The sequence below is a fragment of the Apteryx mantelli genome, chromosome 27, assembly GCF_036417845.1.
Source record: "Apteryx mantelli isolate bAptMan1 chromosome 27, bAptMan1.hap1, whole genome shotgun sequence".
NCBI classification, from domain to species: domain Eukaryota; kingdom Metazoa; phylum Chordata; class Aves; order Apterygiformes; family Apterygidae; genus Apteryx; species Apteryx mantelli.
Window position 1 is genome coordinate 7,719,549 of NC_090004.1, and position 19,097 is coordinate 7,738,645.

Consider the following 19,097-nt stretch of genomic DNA (forward strand, 5'->3'; position numbering starts at 1 on the left):
ATCTCTGTTGGCTTTAGATACCACCAAGTCGGGTATATTGTAAACCAACCGTATTAATTTGAAAAATAAATTTGTTTTGAATGCATATGTGATATTTTAATCTTTTTATACTTGCATTGTTTGAATTTCTTTCCAAAGCAAAGTCTGCAAGAATGGATGGAGATTGAAGTGCTGATCTTAATCGGTAATGTCAGGAACTGGGATAATATCTTGAGGCAAATACCAAACATGACTGCCAAACCTTTGTCAGAAAATGTGATTTTACTTTCCAACTTTTCTGTTTGATTAAGGTTAATGCCATTTAATTAAAAAATGGGAAAAATTTAAGTGCTCAGATTGGCAATTTTCATCCTTCTGTTGTCCACAGAACTAAAAACGTTGTGGGGGTATGATGGTAACTCGGTGTTACTGGCATTGTTTATGCACCCAGTTATGTCTGCGGTGTCAGCTGAACTTCATGGCTCAGAATAAACACAGGCAAATAAGGAGTTAAATGGGTTTTGGAGCTATAAAATGCTTGTGTGCAGATAATTAGCGGTGAATGTGGTACCTTTGGTTAAATCATTGTCTCCATAAAAACACATTGTCTGTGGTTGAGATTAAAAAGTTTGTTTTTGTTTAACACTGTTACTCACAATACTGACGTGGTGAAATTCAGTCATGGACCTCTCTGAGCCAAAACTGTCACCAAAGCTTTCCGTGACAGCCTCCACTCCTGTCTTTCTGCCATTCTCTATACTGGAAGGACTCTATGTTGTTTTGTTTTTACCTTTTTTTTTAAAAATTTTATTGGTTTTAGTGTTGCTTTGCTTCAGTTTGAAGTGTAACTTTCACTAATAACTGCAATAAAAAAAAAAAAAGCTTTGCTCCAAACCTGCTGTGTTGTTAACTTGCTTTATTAGAAAAATATATAAATAATAGGCTCTTTGCTTCTACGATACTGGGTTTTAGATAGCCACCGTGTGGCAGGTAGGAGGAAATCGAGCTGGTGGGTGCTGAAGGGTTTGCAAGTCGGCGTCATCTGGGGGAAAAAAAATAAAATAGTTCAGTTCCCGACCTGCCCCTCAGGGTGCTCGCGACGCTTCTAACGGCTGTGGCCGTGACGTCAGGGGAACGGGGCGGGGCCGCGGGGCCGTCCGCGCGGAACGGCTGCGTAGCAACGGGCGCGCGCGTGCCTGGCAACCGGCGTGGCAACGCGCGGCGGGAGCGCCGTAAAGGAGCGCGGGCGCCGGGCCCGGGAGCGCCGGGAGGGAGCGGGGCCGGGGCCGGGGCCGGGGCCAGGCCCGGGAGCGGTGAGGAGGCCGGCCCGCGCCCGGGAGCGCCGGGAGGGGACCCCCCCGGGGGCTCTTAATGCGGCGCCGGCCTAAGGAGCCCTGTGCCAGCTGCCCCTGACCGGTAGGATTATTCGGGTCCCCGGGGACGGCGGCCTTGGGCAGCGCCTGGGCAGCTTCGCTGCTGTGATCGGCCATTTTGCCCAAGCTCGACAGATGCCACCTGCGAGGTGGTGCTGGGAGGGCTCCTCGCCTCTGTGCAAGCAGCACCGTTCCCTAGGGAGAGACTGCTGGAAGAGGCTTTCCTCCTATCTGGGGGGAGAGAGCGGTTCAAATCATCCTTCCCTGGTTGCGTGGGCACCTGCGTGTCTGCCTTAGCTGGGGCTGCCACGTCAGGGCTTGCTGCATCTGCTCTACTGGAAACCTTTGCGGTCTTGGTGCTGCTTTTGTTTTCATGCATCTCTGGTTTTGGTGTATCTCTGTGAATAAACATGATGATCATCTACTCTCTTTTAGTTACTAGCCAGTTTTACCGCTATGGCCACGCTGAGTGTGAAGCCAGGACAGAGGTTCACCTTGCCAAACTGGCACACTAACTCTGAGCTCATCTCGGCTAATGCTGAACGCCAGCGTTCTGCTTCCCACTGCATCCGGCAGGAAGCCCGGGTTCTCCGCAACGAAACCAACAACCAGGTGGGCCTTCTGGCACCTTGGCTGTTCCCTGGGTTTGTTGGAACAGCGGCTAGGGAGTGTGGGAGAGCATCTGTAAATCTGGGTGTGCGGACTAGGGGGTAGGAGAGGATTTTACCTCTAGAGAACTTTCTAAATAATTGACAAGAAAATAGTTACAGGAAGTAAACATATATATGTGCAATGATGTGTGAATACTGTAATGAGATTTCTGGGTGTGATTCTCACATCCTTTGCAACTTGTGTACCTTTCTTTGCCCTCCACTTGTGTAAATAACTGTTGCACCAGATGGCAACATTTTGTACTCCTGTAAAAGGTCAGTCAATCCCCAAAACAAGGAAAGGCTTCAAAAAAAAAAGTCATGGCATTTCTTCTCTAATTCCAGACAAAATGGGATGAGCATGACAACCAAACCCGCCTGGCTGAACGTATCAACTGTGTGAACAGATGGAAAGAGACCCTGGACAAATGCCTTGTAGACGTAGATGCGGAAATTGATGCCTTGGCCAAAGTACGTTGGGAAGACAGGTGGCTGGAAATCAACCTACACTCTCAGCATGCGACATTGAGCAGTTGAGGCTTGTTTTTTTGTAGTGCACAAGCCCACGTGGAGTTTAAGGGGGGGGCTTATCACAGGTATACTGAGATCAATACCTGAAGAAATTACTTCCTGAAAAGCAAGCCACCTGTGTGCTTTTGGCTGAGCCAAGTCATTTTGTGGGGCTGTGCATTTGCATGCTCATGTTTGGTATATGTTTGTTTGTTTTTTAAGCTCTGAAGGATAATGAGAAAAATATATTAGCACCATCATTCAGAAAAGTTTGACTTTCAATAAGGAATAGCAATGGGACATCCTTCTGATCCTTTTAGTCCTGAACCCCCAGACTGCTCCTCTGTAATGCTTAGTCCCCAGCAAGGTACAATCCCAATGTGAATAGCAGTTGTAGAGGGCTGGTGTGTGTGTCTCCCACAGTTCCCATTCCAGTCTTGCTAAACGGTATCAGAATAGCAAAGACAGGCAGTGCAAGACCCTCTTAACAAGGGCATCAGTGGGTTCCCCTTCCTTTCTCCTTCCTCCAATCCCTGAAGGAGACCCTCCACCCACTCAGCTGGCTTCTTTCTCCAGGTGAAGGAAGCAGCTGAACATGCCCTCCAGGCAAAGAACTTGCCTTTGGACGTTGCCATTGAGTGCCTGACACTCCGTGAGAGCCGCCGCGCCATCGACGTGGTGAGGGACCCTGTGGAGGAGGAGCTGCATAAGGAGGTGGAGGTGGTAGAAAAGGCCAAGAGAGACCTGCAGCAGAGAGTGAACGAAGCCTTCAAACAGCTCTGGTGAGGCAAATAGCAGAGCTTTCACTGGACTCTGCCCTTCTTGCTTGGCCCCAGCAGTTTAATGTGTGTCTAATGCCACACTAAGATGGGCAAGCAGGCCAGGCATAGTTACCCTGGGGGCACTGAGCCACTCAGGGGAGCTTTTGATGATTATTGTCAAGGTCTGTGGGGCTTGGGGGCTTGCAGGGGAGAGCATGTCAGCGGGAGACTTTCTAAGTACCCTCATAAAATTTTAGCCCTGACAAATATCTTGTGCCCGCCTTGGTTCATGAACCAGTAACCTGGAAGCATTAAAGCTCCCAGACTCTAACCCCTCATGGGTCACTGCCTTGCAGCAGGCAGCTCAGTTCACCGGGGTGATGCCGGGGCGGAGTGCAGGAGAGCCAGCCAGGCTTGTAAAGCAGGTGTGCTGGAGGACCAAGCTGGACCTGGCTTGCTGCTGTTACAGAGAGCAGGATCTCCTAACTCATTTTAAAGAAATGGTTGAGGTTGTGATGAAAGCTTTGGAAACATGAGAGTGAGCTGCCATTTCCCTCTGCATGCTCCCAACTGACTCCAGCCCTGCTTTCTGCAGCCTTTTACAGGAAGCTCGCCAGCAGCTGAGCTTTGATCACCGGGGCAAGATGGAAGCGCTGGAAATAGATCGGGTGTGCTTATCCCTCAATGTGAATTCTCCCAACATCTCCTTCAAGGTCAATCCAACACGGATCCCAGACGGGTGAGGGAAGAGCCAGCTCTTTTGTGACCAAACCCATGCTGGTGCTTGAAAGAGCCTTGGGACTCTTTTTTATTCCGTGCTATATGCTGGCTTGATGGGAGCAGTTACTGAGAGAGTCCAGAATAGGAGCTAGCTGCTGGGATTTCTTCTGGCTCTTGAACTGTGAGTTCACAGCTGTGAGTTCACAGCTTCTGGGAGATGAGACCTTTTTTGATCCATGTTTGTAGTGGGCTGATTGCTAGTGATGTGTACTGCTGCTCTCAAATCTCTCAGGGTCTTAGAGCATTCTGTGGGTACCTTCTTTCTTTACAGCAACATCGGGGTCAGATAAACAGGGTATCTATTTTCTAGTGGGGAAAACGGGAAAACAGACAGTGAGTGAGTTATCTAAAATGTCACCACAAGTCAGTGGCAAAAACAGAGAACGTAGCTGCCCTCTCTTGCTAGTACCTGGCTATAGGCGATCCTCAGTTAACAATGTGGTATTAGCCTTTGGCAGAGCTGCAGGTTTTTCAGTTGCTTGGCATTTCGTAGCATCCTTTACATGTGTCCCTAGTTTGAGCAGATGTTGGGCTCAGTGCAGGAGCTGTAGGATAGCAATCTCCAGCTGGTGCACTGAGGACATCAGTCAGGGTGTGATCTCCAGAATTTCTGAATCATTTTGTATTGCAGAAAGCCTTCTTGGCCTGCAGCAGGTGGTTGCTTTTGAACTGTCTTGCAAACACTCAACTTATTTTCATAACTGCTGATTTTGTTCACAGATCAACTTCACCTCAGGAGTGGGATGATTGTAGTCAGCGCAACAAGGACCATGCTGAGGCAGAAATTAAAGCCTCAAATGAGCTCCGGGAAGCAGTAGCACTTACCATTGCCCAGGTAAATTAGTCACTTGGCTGTGATTTGGTGGTGCAGAAGTTCTGGACCCAGAACGGAAGAATGGGCTGACATGAGCTGTGGCCTGGGGGAGGGAGTCTTTGAAAAGACAAAACTAGCCATGTGTGCTTCTCTAAGAGCAGCTGCACGCCCTCCTAGTTTAAAGGTGGAGCTTAATTATGGTGTGGAGGTTGCAACAGATTCAGCAACCTGGAAGACTCCTACTGTCCACTGTTCCCATGTCCTTTGGCTACAGGAGGATGCATGACCTGCATATGTGTGGCAAGGGGGTTCCTTTCAGCTGCCAGAACCCAGCTGGTTTTGCTCACAGGCTTGTTCCAACCTCACAGGAGATTGTGTCTCATACAGTGGCCGTATTAGCAACTGCTGGGAGAGAGACCCCTTCTAGATGTGTGTGACTGGAGCCTGTTCTCTTTTCAGACGAACAATGAGCTGGAGGCTCAGCGCGTAGCTACAGAGTTTGCCTTGCGCAAGAGGATTCGAGATTTGGAAAAAGCCTATGATGAGCTGAAATGGCAGGAGAAGAATGTAAATGGTGCTTCTTTGGTTATCAACCACGTCCCCGGGTGGGGGATGAATCCAAAGATTGTTCATTACCTGGAACACTAATTGCTCTGAGCACTTCCTTTCTGTGGCTCTTGCAAAGCACGGTGGCATTGCTGAACCACCTGCCTGGCAGTGCTGAGGGTAGCACCTCTGGATAATTCTGCTTGTTGGGATGGGATTGACAAGCCAAAATAGTGCTGCCGCAAGGCGTGCAGCTGCCCATCCATCACGGCCTTCATGGTGAGCTAGATCTGAGCTTACTGCCACAACTAACCAACTTGCACTTGTAAAATCCATCTGGCAGCTGTGTCTGGATGTGAGGCACAAGCCACGTGACCCCAGGCACCTAGCCATGGCTCCTCTCCCACACCTCTCAACACAGCAGGCTGGATGCAGAGATGGGCAGAGGCTCCTCAGGTACTGGGAAGGCTCTGTTACACCAGTGCAAACCAGTACAAGCTGCTTGTTCCATTCTTTGGGTTTTTATCTGTCCCGTTCATCTGTGAAGGCAAAGCCTGCTTTTTTACGATGCTGCTGTACTTGCAGGGGAACACAGCTGTGGGAGAGAGGTTGCCTATATATCTGACACAGCTCTATTTTAAATATAAAGGTTGTTTCCTTGTGAGAGCTGTTGAGTGGCATATGCATGAAACAGTGGAATCGGTCCCTGCAGCATCCTACCTCCCTCTGCCATCACCGTTGCTGCTTGGCATTTCCCAGCAGCAGTGCCAGGTTTTGGCCATTATGTTTCACCCCTAGTCTCATCCACTGTGGCCATGAAACATGAGCAGCACCGTGCCTGGTCCATGTGAAAAGCCTGATCTATGAGCGGAGGGGTTCTGAACTCTAATCAGAAGCTTGCTAGCCCTTGCTTAAAATCCATTCCCAGCACAGTAAAAACCCAGGGTACATGGGGCTGTTTTCCAGTCTAGATCCTAATGGAATAGAGCCAGGACTGTCTCTCATGGTACATGTCTTTATCCTCAGACCTTGGAGGAGATTGCTGAGATGGAAGAGGACATCCGACGTTTGGAAGATGATTTTCGGAGGAAAATGCAAGATCTGAAACTGGCACACACTCGCCTGGAGACTCGCACGTATCGGCCCAGTATGGAGCTGTGTCGGGATCAGGTACCAGCCTTGCCTAGCATGCTCCCTGCTAGGAGGGGCGGAGGGGGAACTGAACTGGATGGGTGCTTGAGTGAGTCGGAAAAATTTGGACGCGCTTTGGAGCAAACTACAGAGGGGCTGAGCAATGGATTCTGCAGGCACATAGCACATCCACATAGTGTATTGTCCAGGGCAAAGCAAGGAAATAAATGTTGTAGTTGGGCTGGGAGGGGAATGAGAGAACCATGGCCCCTGTAAGACACCGCTCTACAGCCTTGTTAACTGTCACGACCTTCTCCCTCCCCACCTTGCAGGTCCAGTACGGGCTGACAGATGAGGTTCGGCAGCTGGAGGGAACGATCAGTGCCCTGAAGCAGAAGCTAGCGCAGTCACAGTAAGTTCCCTGTTCTCTGGGACAGAGCAGTGACCCAACATTGTGTATGTGAGGGACGTGGCCATGTGCAGCCCTGAGCCTGGAACACTTCCAGAAGCTGCATTTTGAAGGTCATGTTTGTTCAGATCAGGAGTGGAGACAGTCTTTGGGCTCAGTGGGAAGCTGGACTGGGCAGCAGAGGTGCAGGCAAGGCCGGGCAGGGCTGTGTGATGGGAGGATGAACAGGGGTTCCCATGGCCTCTGTTTGCACTCAGACTTTGACCAGGCTACACAGGTTCTAAAAGGGAAAGAAGGGGTGAAAAGCAAAGGAAGAAATAGCAGTGCTGCTCTGGGTTGACATGGGGCTCCCAGGGCGCGTGTCTGTGCTGCAATCCGGGAGCAGCACATGGGCTTGCTATTCACAGACCCAAATAATACGCTACTACTATGCACCAGGAACTTTCTGCTGCATTAGCTCTTCATACAAAGGCAAGAGCTACACAGATATTTATGCTGCCAGAAAAGTGGGAAGTTCAGTGTTTCCTGTCCAACTTGGGAAGTGAATGCAATGCTTGAACCTGACTCTCACTTGTGCTTGTTCTCAGGGATGCCTTGGATGCTCTCTACAAACAACTCTACCGCATCCAGACAGATATTGGCTACAAAGGTAATTCCCTGGTGCTGGACAACAAGTGCATGGACAGCCGGAGAAAGCTCATGGTTCCTGCCGCAAAATTTGTGCCAGAGGTTGACACCTTCAACTGGACCACGAACCGTACGCTCTCCCCGCTGAAGAGCAGGCAGTTGGTGTTGGCTTAATGCACTGTGGCGTGTTGTGCAACGAGCCACGCCGAAGAGAGAGCTACCAGTGACTCAGTTCCGCTGCAAGAAAAACGGGCATCTGTGTCATGTTAGGATAATGTAATTCTCCTCCCTCCCCTAGTTTGTTATATAACCGTCTGTCCCCTTGTATGATGTTTATAGCCTCTTGCACTCTGAAGAGCATTATAAACAATAAAGAGTCTGTCCCCAAGAGCAGTTGTCATCCGAATGTGTTGGAAGCATTTCATGATGATTGAATCCATCTGGGCTCTTTAGTGTTTTAAGTCCTTTAAAGTGCAAGGCTGTGCTCTGAAAAGGGACTGTGTAACAGTGGCAGCATGCCAGATCTGCTCTGTGAGTGTACTGACACAAATCTGCTCGCTTTAATGATTAAAGTAAAGCTTGCGTAGGGATTTCCCCCTGCCTGCTAGCCTTGCAGAGCTAACACAGCTACAAAAGCAAGAGCTGGAGTCCATTCTGGCTCTTGTGGCAACAGACTTGTTAAAATTGAATTGCAATGTTCACATTCTGCCATGAGTTATTGTTTCTATTCCAGGCACACTCCCAATGTGCTAAATACTGCATGCGCTCCCTGGGAAACAGAGTCCCTGCCCCAGGGACCTTGCAAGCCCAATTACTGCATGTGCAACCAGGACCAGAATTTGGCCTGCTCTTCCTCCCTGTGGTGGGAGATGATGCTCAGTAACAGTTCCCGTAGAAAGGAGCCTGGATTGACTTCTGGCTCTCAGAGTAAGTTCTGATAATGAGGAACTGAGAAAAATCAGCACTTCCCTTTCTGTAAGCTGGGAAAGAAACTGGCAGGTTTGGGGCAGCTCTTTGCAGCCAGGCGCTCTTCAAGCGAGTCGCTGCCAGAATCTAGCGGTGCTTTAGGAAGCCCCCAAAGTCCCACTTCTTCCAGCGCTTTGATGCTGCGATGTATTGCACACAGTTGGGTGCTGCAGCAGCGCCCCATACCTTGTATATGGCGGGAGTTTTCATCCCTCCTGCGCCCCCTGTGTGCAGCCCACCTTCCTCACACACCCCTCCTGCACCCCCAGGTACCCCCCTGTCCCCCATGCACCCCCATGCACTCCTCCTGTCCCCCAGGAATGCGTGATCCCCATGCACCCCCTGTGCACCCTTCCTGCCCCCCACGCATGCATGACACCTGTGCACCCCCCTGCACCCTTCCTGCCCCCATATGTGCATACATGACCCCCTGCACCCTTCCTGCCCCCATACGTGCATGCATGACCCCCCTGCACCCCTCCTGCCCCCCATGCATGACCCCCCTGCACCCCTCCTGCCCCCCATGCATGACCCCCCTGCACCCTTCCTGCCTCCATACGTGCATGCATGACCCCCATGCACGACCCCCCCGCACCCCTCCTGCCCCCCATGCATGACCCCCCCGCGCCCCCCGGTACCGCCGCCGCCGCGCGGCGCTGCCGCTCCCCTCCGGGCCGCCAGGGGGCGGCGGCCGCGGCGGCGGCGCGCGGCAAGATGGCGGCGGCGGGCGCGGGCTCGGGCGCGGGCTCGGGCGCGGGGCGGGCGGCGGCGCGGCCGCGGCCGGGGCTCGCCCGGTTCCGCGGCTGCTTGGCCGGGGCGCTGCTGGGCGACTGCCTGGGCGCCGTCTTCGAGGGCAGGAGCGTCGTGAAGCTGCCCGAGCTGCTGCGCTTCCTCGGCGGCCTGGAGCCGGCGCCCGGCGCGGGGGAGCCGCCCGGCAGCGCCCGCAGAGGTGGGCGGCGGCGGCGGCACCGGCCGGGGCCCCCGGGCCTCCCCGCACCCCGGGAACGGGCCGGGCCGCGGCACTGGGCCCCGCGGCGCCTCCCGTCCCCCCCGCGCCCGGCCCGGCCTCCCCGCGGCGCCTCCCGTCCCCGGACACGTCCCGTCCCGTCCCGTCCCCGCTGCCCTCCGGGCCGGGCCCAGCCCCGCCGGACCCCGGCACTGGGCCCGGCCGCCTGTGGCGGCGAGGGGTGACGCGTGGGGGTGACACAGCTGGTGGGGTGACACGGCAGCGTGGGGGTGACGCAGCTGCGTGGGGGTGACGCAGCTGGTGGGGTGACACAGCTGCGTGGGGGTGGGGGTGACGCGTGGGGGTGTCGCGGCTGCGTGGGGGTGACGAGTGGGGGTGACACAGCTGCGTGGGGGTGACACAGCTGCGTGGGGGTGACGCGTGGGGGGTGATGCGGCTGCTTGGGGGTGACGAGTGGGGGTGACGCAGCTGCATGGGGTTGACACGGCTGGTGTAGGGGTGACACGGTGGCATGGGGGTGACGCGTGGGGGGTGATGCAGCTGCTTGGGGGTGACGAGTGGGGGTGACGCAGCTGCATGGGGGTGACACAGCTGGTGTAGGGGTGACACGGTGGCATGGGGGTGACGCGTGGGGGGTGACGCGGCTGCGTGGGGGTTTCCAAGTGCAGCCAGCGCTTCTCGTGCTCAAGCGAAAGCGGGGCAGGCGTCGTGCGCTCGGAGCGCGGGCGTCCTAATGCGGGAGCGTCAGCGCGGATGTGAGGTGCCAGAAACGGAGCAGGAGCGGAGCAGGCGCGGCGGGAGAAGAGCGGTTTAGCTCTTAGCGAGCGATGGTGGACTCACGTTGGGGAGAGCGCGGTTCTCTGCTGTGCAAAACCCCCGTAGACCCTTGCAGCGGAAGGCACTTGGTTTTGTTGCGTCCTTGTCCAGAAACGCAGTTGGGCTTTCTTTTCTCTCTGCCCATCAGCGTATGTTGTCAGCTCCCTGAGAGAGAAACTTGTCTGTTTAAGTCTCAGGGATTTCAACCCCTGAAGCTCCTGGATTTCAGCATTTTCCCTAGGCTTTTGTTAGTCCTAAACCACTTTCCGGTTTATTCTTTCTGTGGCTGTATCTCTTGCTGTGCGCCTTGTTGCTCTCAGTTGCGCCTTTGCAATTCTTTGATCGTGGTGAGTGAAGAGCTCAAAGTGCTGGAAATCTTCTAGTAATGTTTTAACTCCAGCAACAGGGATAATTAATTTTTGGAGAATAGGGAAGTGCTGAGAGTTGAGAAGACCAGGAGGAGAGCTTGTTCCTGAATGACCGTGTTGTGTTTTGACCTTCTGTTTTAGAAACGCTTTCGTACACAGACGACACGGCCATGAGCAGGTCTGTGGTGCAGTCCCTGCTCGCCAAGCGAGAGTTTGATGAAGTCGATATGGCCAAGAGGTAAGGGCTGCAGCCACCTTTGGAGGCCAGGGTGTTGACATTTGCTAGTGATGGCAAAGCTTTCTTAAAATTAGGCAATCACTTTAATTGCCCGTGAAAGGGGGCAGGGGCTAAGGCAAAGTCATTGTGAATTTGCACAGAAAAAAATAAAAGAAGTGATGGCTAATCCTGTAATTTATTGCGTGCTTTGCACTGTCCTGAAACATGCAGCATCATTAGCTCTCTTTAATGGGGGTTCAGAATCTGCTTTGCAGTTAAGCAGCATAGCGCATATGTATACAAGCATGTATGTTTCTTTGCCTTTGTGGAAGATAACGCTTAGAAATTTCCCATCATGTTTATTTGTTGCTACTTATGTTTATATTTCCCTCAGTTTATTTAGTGAATATTTGTGAGGTCAGCCTCAGTTCATTTATGATCCATTTCCCTTTTGGAGCCACAGCAGTCATAACATTTGTTTCCACTTAAGGGAGAACATTTATTTGTTTAGAAAACACTTGTATTGAACTTGAACAAAAGAGTTTCTGTGGTTGTGACCCGGGAAAATGTTTCCAGTTTGTTTCTGTTTCAAAGCAAAGTTGAAAGGGAAACAAGTGGGCTGTGAAAGGTGATGTTTGTACACCCTTTTGTCCTTTCACACCAATCTTTGGGAATCGGATTCTTTCCCTATGGAACCGGATCAGATGGGCCCTGACCATTGCTGATTTGTCCGTGTGCTGTTTATTCGCTCTATCAGACTATGGCTTTATAAAACCTTATTGCAAATTTCAGTAACAGACCAAATATCCAGGGTGTTTTTTTCCTCACCTGTGTAACTGCTGCTGTCTTGTCCATGCCAGGTTTGCCGAGGAGTACAAGAAGGAACCCAACAGGGGTTATGGGATGGCCGTTGTCAATGTGTTTAAGAAACTCCTGAGCCCCAAGTGCAGTGATGTGTTTGAACCAGCAAGAGCACAGTTTAACGGAAAAGGCTCCTATGGAAATGGCGGTGCCATGAGGGTGGCAGGCATTCCACTGGTTTATTCTGATGTCCAGGATGTTAAGAAGGTACCTTTTTTTGGCTCGTTTGGGTTCCTTGGTTCTGGGAGTCTCTGCTAGTAGGCCAGTCCCACCATGATCTCTCCGTTAGGTCTGCTAATGATGTGTTTTCTTTCACAGTTTGCAAAGCTCAGTGCTGAGCTAACCCATGCCAACTCCCTAGGCTACAATGGGGCCATCCTGCAGGCCCTGGCAGTGCATCTCGCCCTGCAGGGAGAACTCAGCAAGGAGAGTTTCCTCGAGCAGCTGATTAGCCACATGGAAGATGTAGAAGCAGATGATAGGTCTCTTACTGACGCCCGAGCGTAAGTAGCTGTGGGGAGCACTAACTCCTCTGTGTACCATTACTTCTGTCTCTTTGCACTCTCTCTTCTTCATTGTACTCTTGTTTCCAGGCTAGGATTTGAGGATTTACCATTTTCAAGGCGTCTAAAGAAGATAAAAGAATTTTTGGAGCTCAGCAGTGTTCCCAAAGCAGATGTATTGTTTGAATTAGGTAAGTACCTTTCTTACTGCAAGTATTAGGTAAGAGCTGGAGGCAGGACCTCAGCAAGCTGCTTCATGTGTCCTTCCCCAAATCACCACGTTCACCACTGCAGCCTGGCAGGCACTGGCTATGCTGCGAAGGCTGCATCTCCACACCAGTCAATTCTCTGAATCCTGACCCAGTGACTCCCTCCTCTGTATTGGTGGGAAAAAACTGTCTTGCTAAGAAAAACTGTTTTGAGTAACGTTCTTAATATTCCAAGATCTCTTGTCTTAATGGCTATCAGGTCTTCATGCTAGATAGGAATGAGTAGATGCATATTCGAGCCTATACTGGCATAGTTGGGACTTGTTCTCTGTGATGGGAATTGTACTGAGGAGCTAGGGATAGGAAGGGAGAGCTCTATTCAGAGAGACGCAAGCTTACTTTTGCATCTTGTCATGTAAAAATCAGTAATAGTAATATTAAAAGTGACTGACAATAGGAAGTTGCAAATAAAAGGAAAAAGGAGCTTCTGTGAAAAAGAAGATGCAAGTGTTCTGCAGCACTGAGGATGATTGGTTTTGTTAACAGGCAATGGCATTGCTGCTCTGCGGTCTGTCCCTACTGCAATTTACTCCTTCTTGCGCTGTATGGAAGCTGACCCAGATATTCCTGATCACTACAGCAACCTGCAGAGGACCATCATCTACTGTATCTCTCTGGGTGGAGACACAGACACCATTGCTACCATGGCAGGAGCCATTGCAGGGGCCTACTATGGGGAGGAACAGATACCCCCAAGTTGGGAGCAAAGCTGTGAAGCTTTTCAAGAGACAGAGAAGCTGGCAAATAGCTTGTATGAACTCTACTGCCAGCGGCTCTGAGCCCCGAAGGGAATGTGTTTTCTGAAGGTAAAGCAGGTGGTCACCTCTGCTTTTCTGTTCAGAAGGTTTGTGGTGGATCCGCACCATCTACAGATGCCAGTGAGCCTCCACCTGAGAAAGACATCTGCTGATGTGACTTGAGAGCTGGAGGCAAGAGCTGGCTTTGAAGAGGTGGGACATATCCTTCAGTTACATTTTAGCTGGGAAGCGGATGCATGTGGCGCCTTGGACAGTGGAGTGATTCTCCACTGACGTTTACAGCAGCATCTAGTTTTTCATAATATTTCTGCTTTGTCCCACCCTTACACCATTGTGTCACTGTCATTACAATTACTGTGATTCAGGTGGGTGTCTGAATCCACTGACTTTCTAGCTGATTTTCCTGGCTGATTTTCCTAGCTGATATCCATGGCCTTCATTTCATCTGTTAGTGATCTGTCCTGCAGTGGCTTTGATATGCTCCATACCCCTCTTAAAACAGTAGTTTACGCTCAGCTGACCAGCTAAAGGGTGTAGACGGGAGTCAGCAGAGAGGCATGTCGCTGGAGAGCCTGGAGTACATCCTGTATGGTGGTAGCAATTACCACCTGTAGTAGGGAGTAAGGATGCTGGAAGATAGACCTCATAGGAAGATTCACTTCATTAAAGGCAGAATGAAAAGTGCCAGAGATTGGAGAAGGGATTTCTTTGCGTTTCTAGTGGCATTTTAAGAAATGCCTTTGGTCCACATAGATAGGATCCCAGTTGGCTCATTGTTACTGTTGGAAGAAGGCGTAACTAATCTCTGATTCTTTGGTCTCCTTTGCTCTGCCATCCACGTGACATCATTCTGCTACATTTTGTGTTTCCTTACGTAGCTTTCACACTGCTGCAGCTGCTCTTGCCATTTCCTTTTGTTCCCTAATCCTTGCATCCTGCATTCTTAATCCTGTCCTGTGTACATCCAGAGCACCAAATCAGATTGCTGTTTAAACCTGTGAGTGGAGATACATTGCAAAACCTAGTGTTACACAAGGGTTAAATTCTTGATTCTGCTGCTGTCAGTGACAAAAATGACTTCAGTTGAAACCAGGAGTTGCCTCTCACAGCTTTAGAACTGTACATGGTAAGAATCTTCTGAAAATAAAGGGAAAGGCAAGTTTCAGTGGGGGGAGACTTTATCAGAGTTTAAAAGAATTTCTACATTTGAAACTGGTACAAGTGGCCAAGAATTTTCCAGGAAAGCTGTGTTCCACAATTTTAAGTTTAAAACCTTTGTCCGATGGAGCTGGTCAGAGAGGGAATGACCTGAGCTTGTGTACAGCCAGAAGCATGTCTAAAAAGGATTAAAAGGTCTCTAATAATTAAAAACAAAAAGAAAGAAAGAGGCAAGCAGTCATCATATGGAAATGTTTATGAATTTGAATGTGACAATGTGATTCTCTATAATCTCTCTAATACGTCTGTGGTACTGGGAAGCGAATGCTCTGCTCTAAGGGAGTTCACTCCCTGCTGACATTCGCACATGGTTATTGTGTGTGTCAGGCTGCATGCACATGTAGAAAATCTGGTTGCAATAGGGTCATTCCAGTTTTTCCTGTACTCTACTTCCTTCAAGCACCAGTCTTCTGTGTGATGCTTTAATGGGTTTTCCTTGTATAAATATGAGTATCTTGTCTTGCGAACATGTGGAATTATGGTCTACTGTATATTTATGGGTTGTGCTGCAAATCTAAGTTGTAAAATGTCCGTTTTTTCAAATTGCTCTGCCAGAGATGTCAACATTTTTGACAGAGTTATTTAAAAGAAGAAATTCTCCTTTAAAGCAGCTTTAAAATTTTTAATGTGTGGAACTTATGAAGAATGGACATATTTCCTGTTAAAAAAAACATAGCTCATTTTAGGCCAGAATTTAACTGCACACTGACATTCAGCTCTGACTTTCTTGGAAAGAGATAAAATCTCTTGGTTATCTTTGTTAATTAGCCACTGCTCTTGTGTTTTCTTTCAAGTCATGAAGTTGTGTTTCTGGGCTTCAGTCACGACACTGACGTGGGGAACATCTGACCTCAGCCTCTTGAGTTGGAAAAAATAGCTGCTCGGGCTTCAGAGCAAATAGATGTCCTTCTATGTATTTCTACCAGGTCTTTCCTAACTGGTCTAAAAAATCCTCATCATTCAGCTGAAGCTGAACTTGGAACCTGGTTGGGAAAATGCATACAGAGAGCTCGTGAAATGTGGTTTGTCTAGAGCCTGTTCTGCAGTGTCCAGGTTTCCTGCGTTGAGGAGGCAGGGCGCAATCCTCGTTACCTGCAGGAAACTCAGCAGCTCTTTCCAGGTTGTCCGAGGCAGCAGGGACTGGACAAAATGGGCAGGCGTCCCTTCCAGCGCTGTGCTTGTTGCGAAGCAGTGGTGGGTATCTGGGGTGTTGTAAGCAAGGTGTGAGCGTGGTCTCTTCTAGTACGGTTCTGCCCAGTAGGCCGCGGTGGGGTCTTCGTCCAGTGTGGTACAACGTTTGTGCTGTCTTCAGTCCAAAGGAGTTAGAGGCAGGATCCGTCCGGGTGTGATCATAGCTACGTTTGCATTGGCAACAGTAAAGGCGAAATTCGTCTCAACCTTTTCATGTAAGAATGTTAATTAGCAGGCTAACCTGGTGGAGCGAGGGAACAAGCGAGCTGGATTTGAGAAGAAAATACAGTGTAAGACGTCCCTAGGAAGGGTGTCGCTAGCAAGGTGGATTCTTTGCAGTTCTTCTCACCGCCCCGGTCGTAGCCGGCAGGCCCAAGCTGGGCGCCTTGCTGGCGGGACAGCAGGAGAGCTCCGGGCTGCGGGGCCGAGGAGACCGCTGCGTGCTGCCGTCCCCGGGCGTTACTGCAGACCGGCTGGTAACAGGACAGAGACACAGCTGAGACCGCTTTTTATACAATAAGTTTTATTGATGTTTCGTCAATACAATCAAGTACTGTAGTTTTAGTTCTGAAGAGAAGGCCAGTTTCTGATCACAAAAAGAGTGCATTTTAAACCAACTTTTACTATGACAGACAGTGCATGTAATAAGTATTTACAAAACTAAAAACCTCTATATACTAGGTTAGAAATGAAGATACTAGAGGCAAATTTAAAAAAAATAGTAAGAATTTGTATATAAAAATGCACATTGTAATGCAGTTTTCATAATTAAAAATAGACATACTTCATCCAACCCAACCTTTTTTATTATTGTGATTGAAACCAAAATCCCATGCGCTCACACACACGACAGAAAATAATCCTTTCTGCTGGCAAATATCACGTACTCAGTACTCCAGAAAAAAAATCTTCCTGACAATATCCGGTTTAGTGAACAGCCTCCCTCATCCTGTGCATCGTTTTTCTAGCCTAACTCTATGTGCGTGTAATATCTTTGCCTTTCAATTACTGTGTAAATGTAACAGGTTATATAGCTGCGGAAGGTTGACTATGGTTTATGCTCTGCACATGAAGGGAAAGTGAAATTGCAAAACAGTATCTACAGGACTGAACGAGTTAATGCCTCCGTTTGGCTATAGTGAGTATTTTTGTCGTTGCTTTTTGCCAGCCAGAAACAGAAGTTTGGAATAAAACAAAACAGAACAAAAAGAGACTGAATGTAGGTTAGAACACAGTTATAAATAAATCGATTTGTTGAATAACAGCGTTAAACTTCCACCCTAGAGAGCGTCTTTGAGCACGTGGAAGCTCCTTACCCTGCTGCCGGCAGCGCGCAGGCGTTACGCCCTGCCGCTGGCAGCGTTGCTCGCTGAAAGCAGTGAGACGCCGTCGTCGCTCTGAAGGGTCCCGTGTGTTACCAGCTTGAGCTCATTGCTGCTCTCCGCAGGAAAAACGCTTAAATAAAGGAGACACCAGCCTCAGCCTGGAACCCGCCTCCCAAGTTTGGGCTTGAAGGAAACATTTGAGCTTCCACTTTCAGTTTTTGTATGGCTCTTTTTCCTGCTGGGAAATAATCGATTATGGCCAAAACCTGAATGGCTCCGAGACCCCCCTGCCTTCAGGAATTAAAACCGGCCAGTGGAGTGGGAAACACGGGGCCTGTGTTTGAACGAGTGAAAGTTCCATCGCGCCTCAGCTTCCAATTTTATATCAAATAAAACCAGCCCGGGGTGAGGGAGGGACAGCAGCCCCAGAAGGGCAGTGGCTGAAGTGCTGGCCTTTCAGTTTCCTTCTTGTGTTTCTTAATTTCAGGGGTAGGTGTGTGTTTAAGAGGAAGCCCTGGATGGCAAGAGGCATAAAGACAAGATAGGCTTAAAGAAAACAAAAAAAAACAAAAAAACCCCATGTTTAAATATCTTCTACAGTCAATCTGGAGAATAATCCCAAGTCCCATTCTTGCTGTGTTTCTTTTCTTTGGCCGTATTACAGGCATTACGGAGATTTAAGGGTAAAAGTTGCTCAGCTGGTGACCAAATTGTTGCTGTTTTCTCAGGGATATGTCTTTGTAGAGGGACATTCAGTACAATGCATGTGGATTAACTTCAGCAGCAGTCTACTTGCCTGGGATGAGAAGAATCGCTTAACTGTAAGTGCAAGTGTCAGTTACTATTTTACCATGAGAAAATCTGCAAAGCAACAGGGTTCAAGTGCTCCCTTTAGCAGAGGACAGAGCAGCCAAGTGGTCGGTATCTGTGCAAACCTTTTCCCAGAATCCTGCAGCTCGTACTCAGATTGATGACATTTCAAGCATTAGTGAGACAAAGTGGTAACAACAGACAAATGTGAATTTTTTAACCTAAGTCACAGATGGGCACCTGGAATGGTGCACGTTTACAGATACATATTGCACTATACTTGTAAATAACATTGTTAAGTAGACAATAGCACCGTTGTAAAATGGCTGAATGGAAAGTTAGAATGAACACTATTTTTGCTTAATTAAAAGGTCCCCAAAGAAGGGGGAAATACCGATGCACAAGTTTACACATCCTGAAATAGTGAGACATTAAAAGCAAGTTGTCCGTAAGTGGCACTTTCAAGAAAGCATAACTAAACCTTCCATTAAACCAGGCTAGAAGCACCATAAGGCAGGCCTGCAGTGCCGTCCTTGTGTTGTCAGCGAATAACGTGTTCACAAGGCCAAGCAAGTCTTTGGGCTGCAAAGAAATATACAGAATAGCACTAGCCCTTGAACTTGCCAGTAGATGAATTAACACAAGAGAGAGGATCATAGTTCATCACAGGGGTCCCAACTTCCCGGAAGGGCATTGGAATAGGTCATCTGTCATCCTCCCAGATACCAATGCCTGGATGTTTTTATTCCTAAAGATGTTGGGGGGAGCATTAAAAATAATATTTACTTATTATAAAAAGGTGCTTATGCAAAGTGTTCTACTTCTTATGATTATAAATCCAACCACACTGAATCTGGAATGAATCGGAGAGACTGCCTCAAAGTACAATCTAAAAAAATAGGTATCAATGAGACTGAAACTTGGGCATATGATGGTTTGGGAAGGAAATTTCTCAATCCATCATGCATCTCTGCTGCTGTATATGTTTGTGTTAAGTGCCTAGGACCCCTGCGTTCGTTAGCAAGTAGACCATCTGTTACAACAGCTGAACTGATTTAACTAGTACTCCAAATGGGAAACAAGGGCACTTCGTTGCAGACCAGAAAGGTCTGTTCTTCCAGACTACGTTCTCTGGCTCACAGAGCAATTTTCTGCGTAGCCAGATCCTTGCCATCCCAAGCGCGTTCCTGTGTTTGATGTGCAGTCACTAGGGTAAAATTTATTTCAAATACACTTTGCTGAGAAAGT

General features: G+C 49.2%; 2 protein-coding genes across 4 annotated transcripts; both read left to right on the top strand.

Moving 5' to 3' along the window:
* The first annotated feature begins 1,222 nt into the window (after window positions 1–1,222).
* TEKT2 (tektin 2) lies at window positions 1,223–7,968 on the top strand. 3 transcript variants are annotated; one of them, XM_067311385.1, is made up of 10 exons: window positions 1,223–1,292; window positions 1,788–1,964; window positions 2,348–2,473; window positions 3,089–3,294; window positions 3,869–4,012; window positions 4,774–4,888; window positions 5,327–5,434; window positions 6,440–6,583; window positions 6,877–6,956; window positions 7,541–7,968. In XM_067311385.1, exons 2-10 carry the CDS (start codon window positions 1,809–1,811, stop codon window positions 7,752–7,754), a joined length of 1,293 nt encoding a protein of 430 aa, XP_067167486.1. In that variant the 5' UTR covers window positions 1,223–1,292; window positions 1,788–1,808; the 3' UTR covers window positions 7,755–7,968. The 3 variants fall into 3 exon arrangements, with proteins under 3 accessions (XP_067167486.1, XP_013805862.2, XP_013805863.2); XM_013950408.2 differs by having other exon boundaries at window positions 1,251–1,395; XM_013950409.2 differs by lacking the exon at window positions 5,327–5,434 and having other exon boundaries at window positions 1,251–1,395.
* Window positions 7,969–9,260: 1,292 nt separating this feature from the next.
* ADPRS (ADP-ribosylserine hydrolase) lies at window positions 9,261–14,159 on the top strand. Its single transcript, XM_067311439.1, has 6 exons — window positions 9,261–9,495; window positions 10,839–10,935; window positions 11,775–11,982; window positions 12,094–12,278; window positions 12,369–12,469; window positions 13,034–14,159. Exons 1-6 carry the CDS (start codon window positions 9,261–9,263, stop codon window positions 13,324–13,326), a joined length of 1,119 nt encoding a protein of 372 aa, XP_067167540.1. The 3' UTR covers window positions 13,327–14,159.
* The last annotated feature ends 4,938 nt before the right edge of the window (window positions 14,160–19,097 follow it).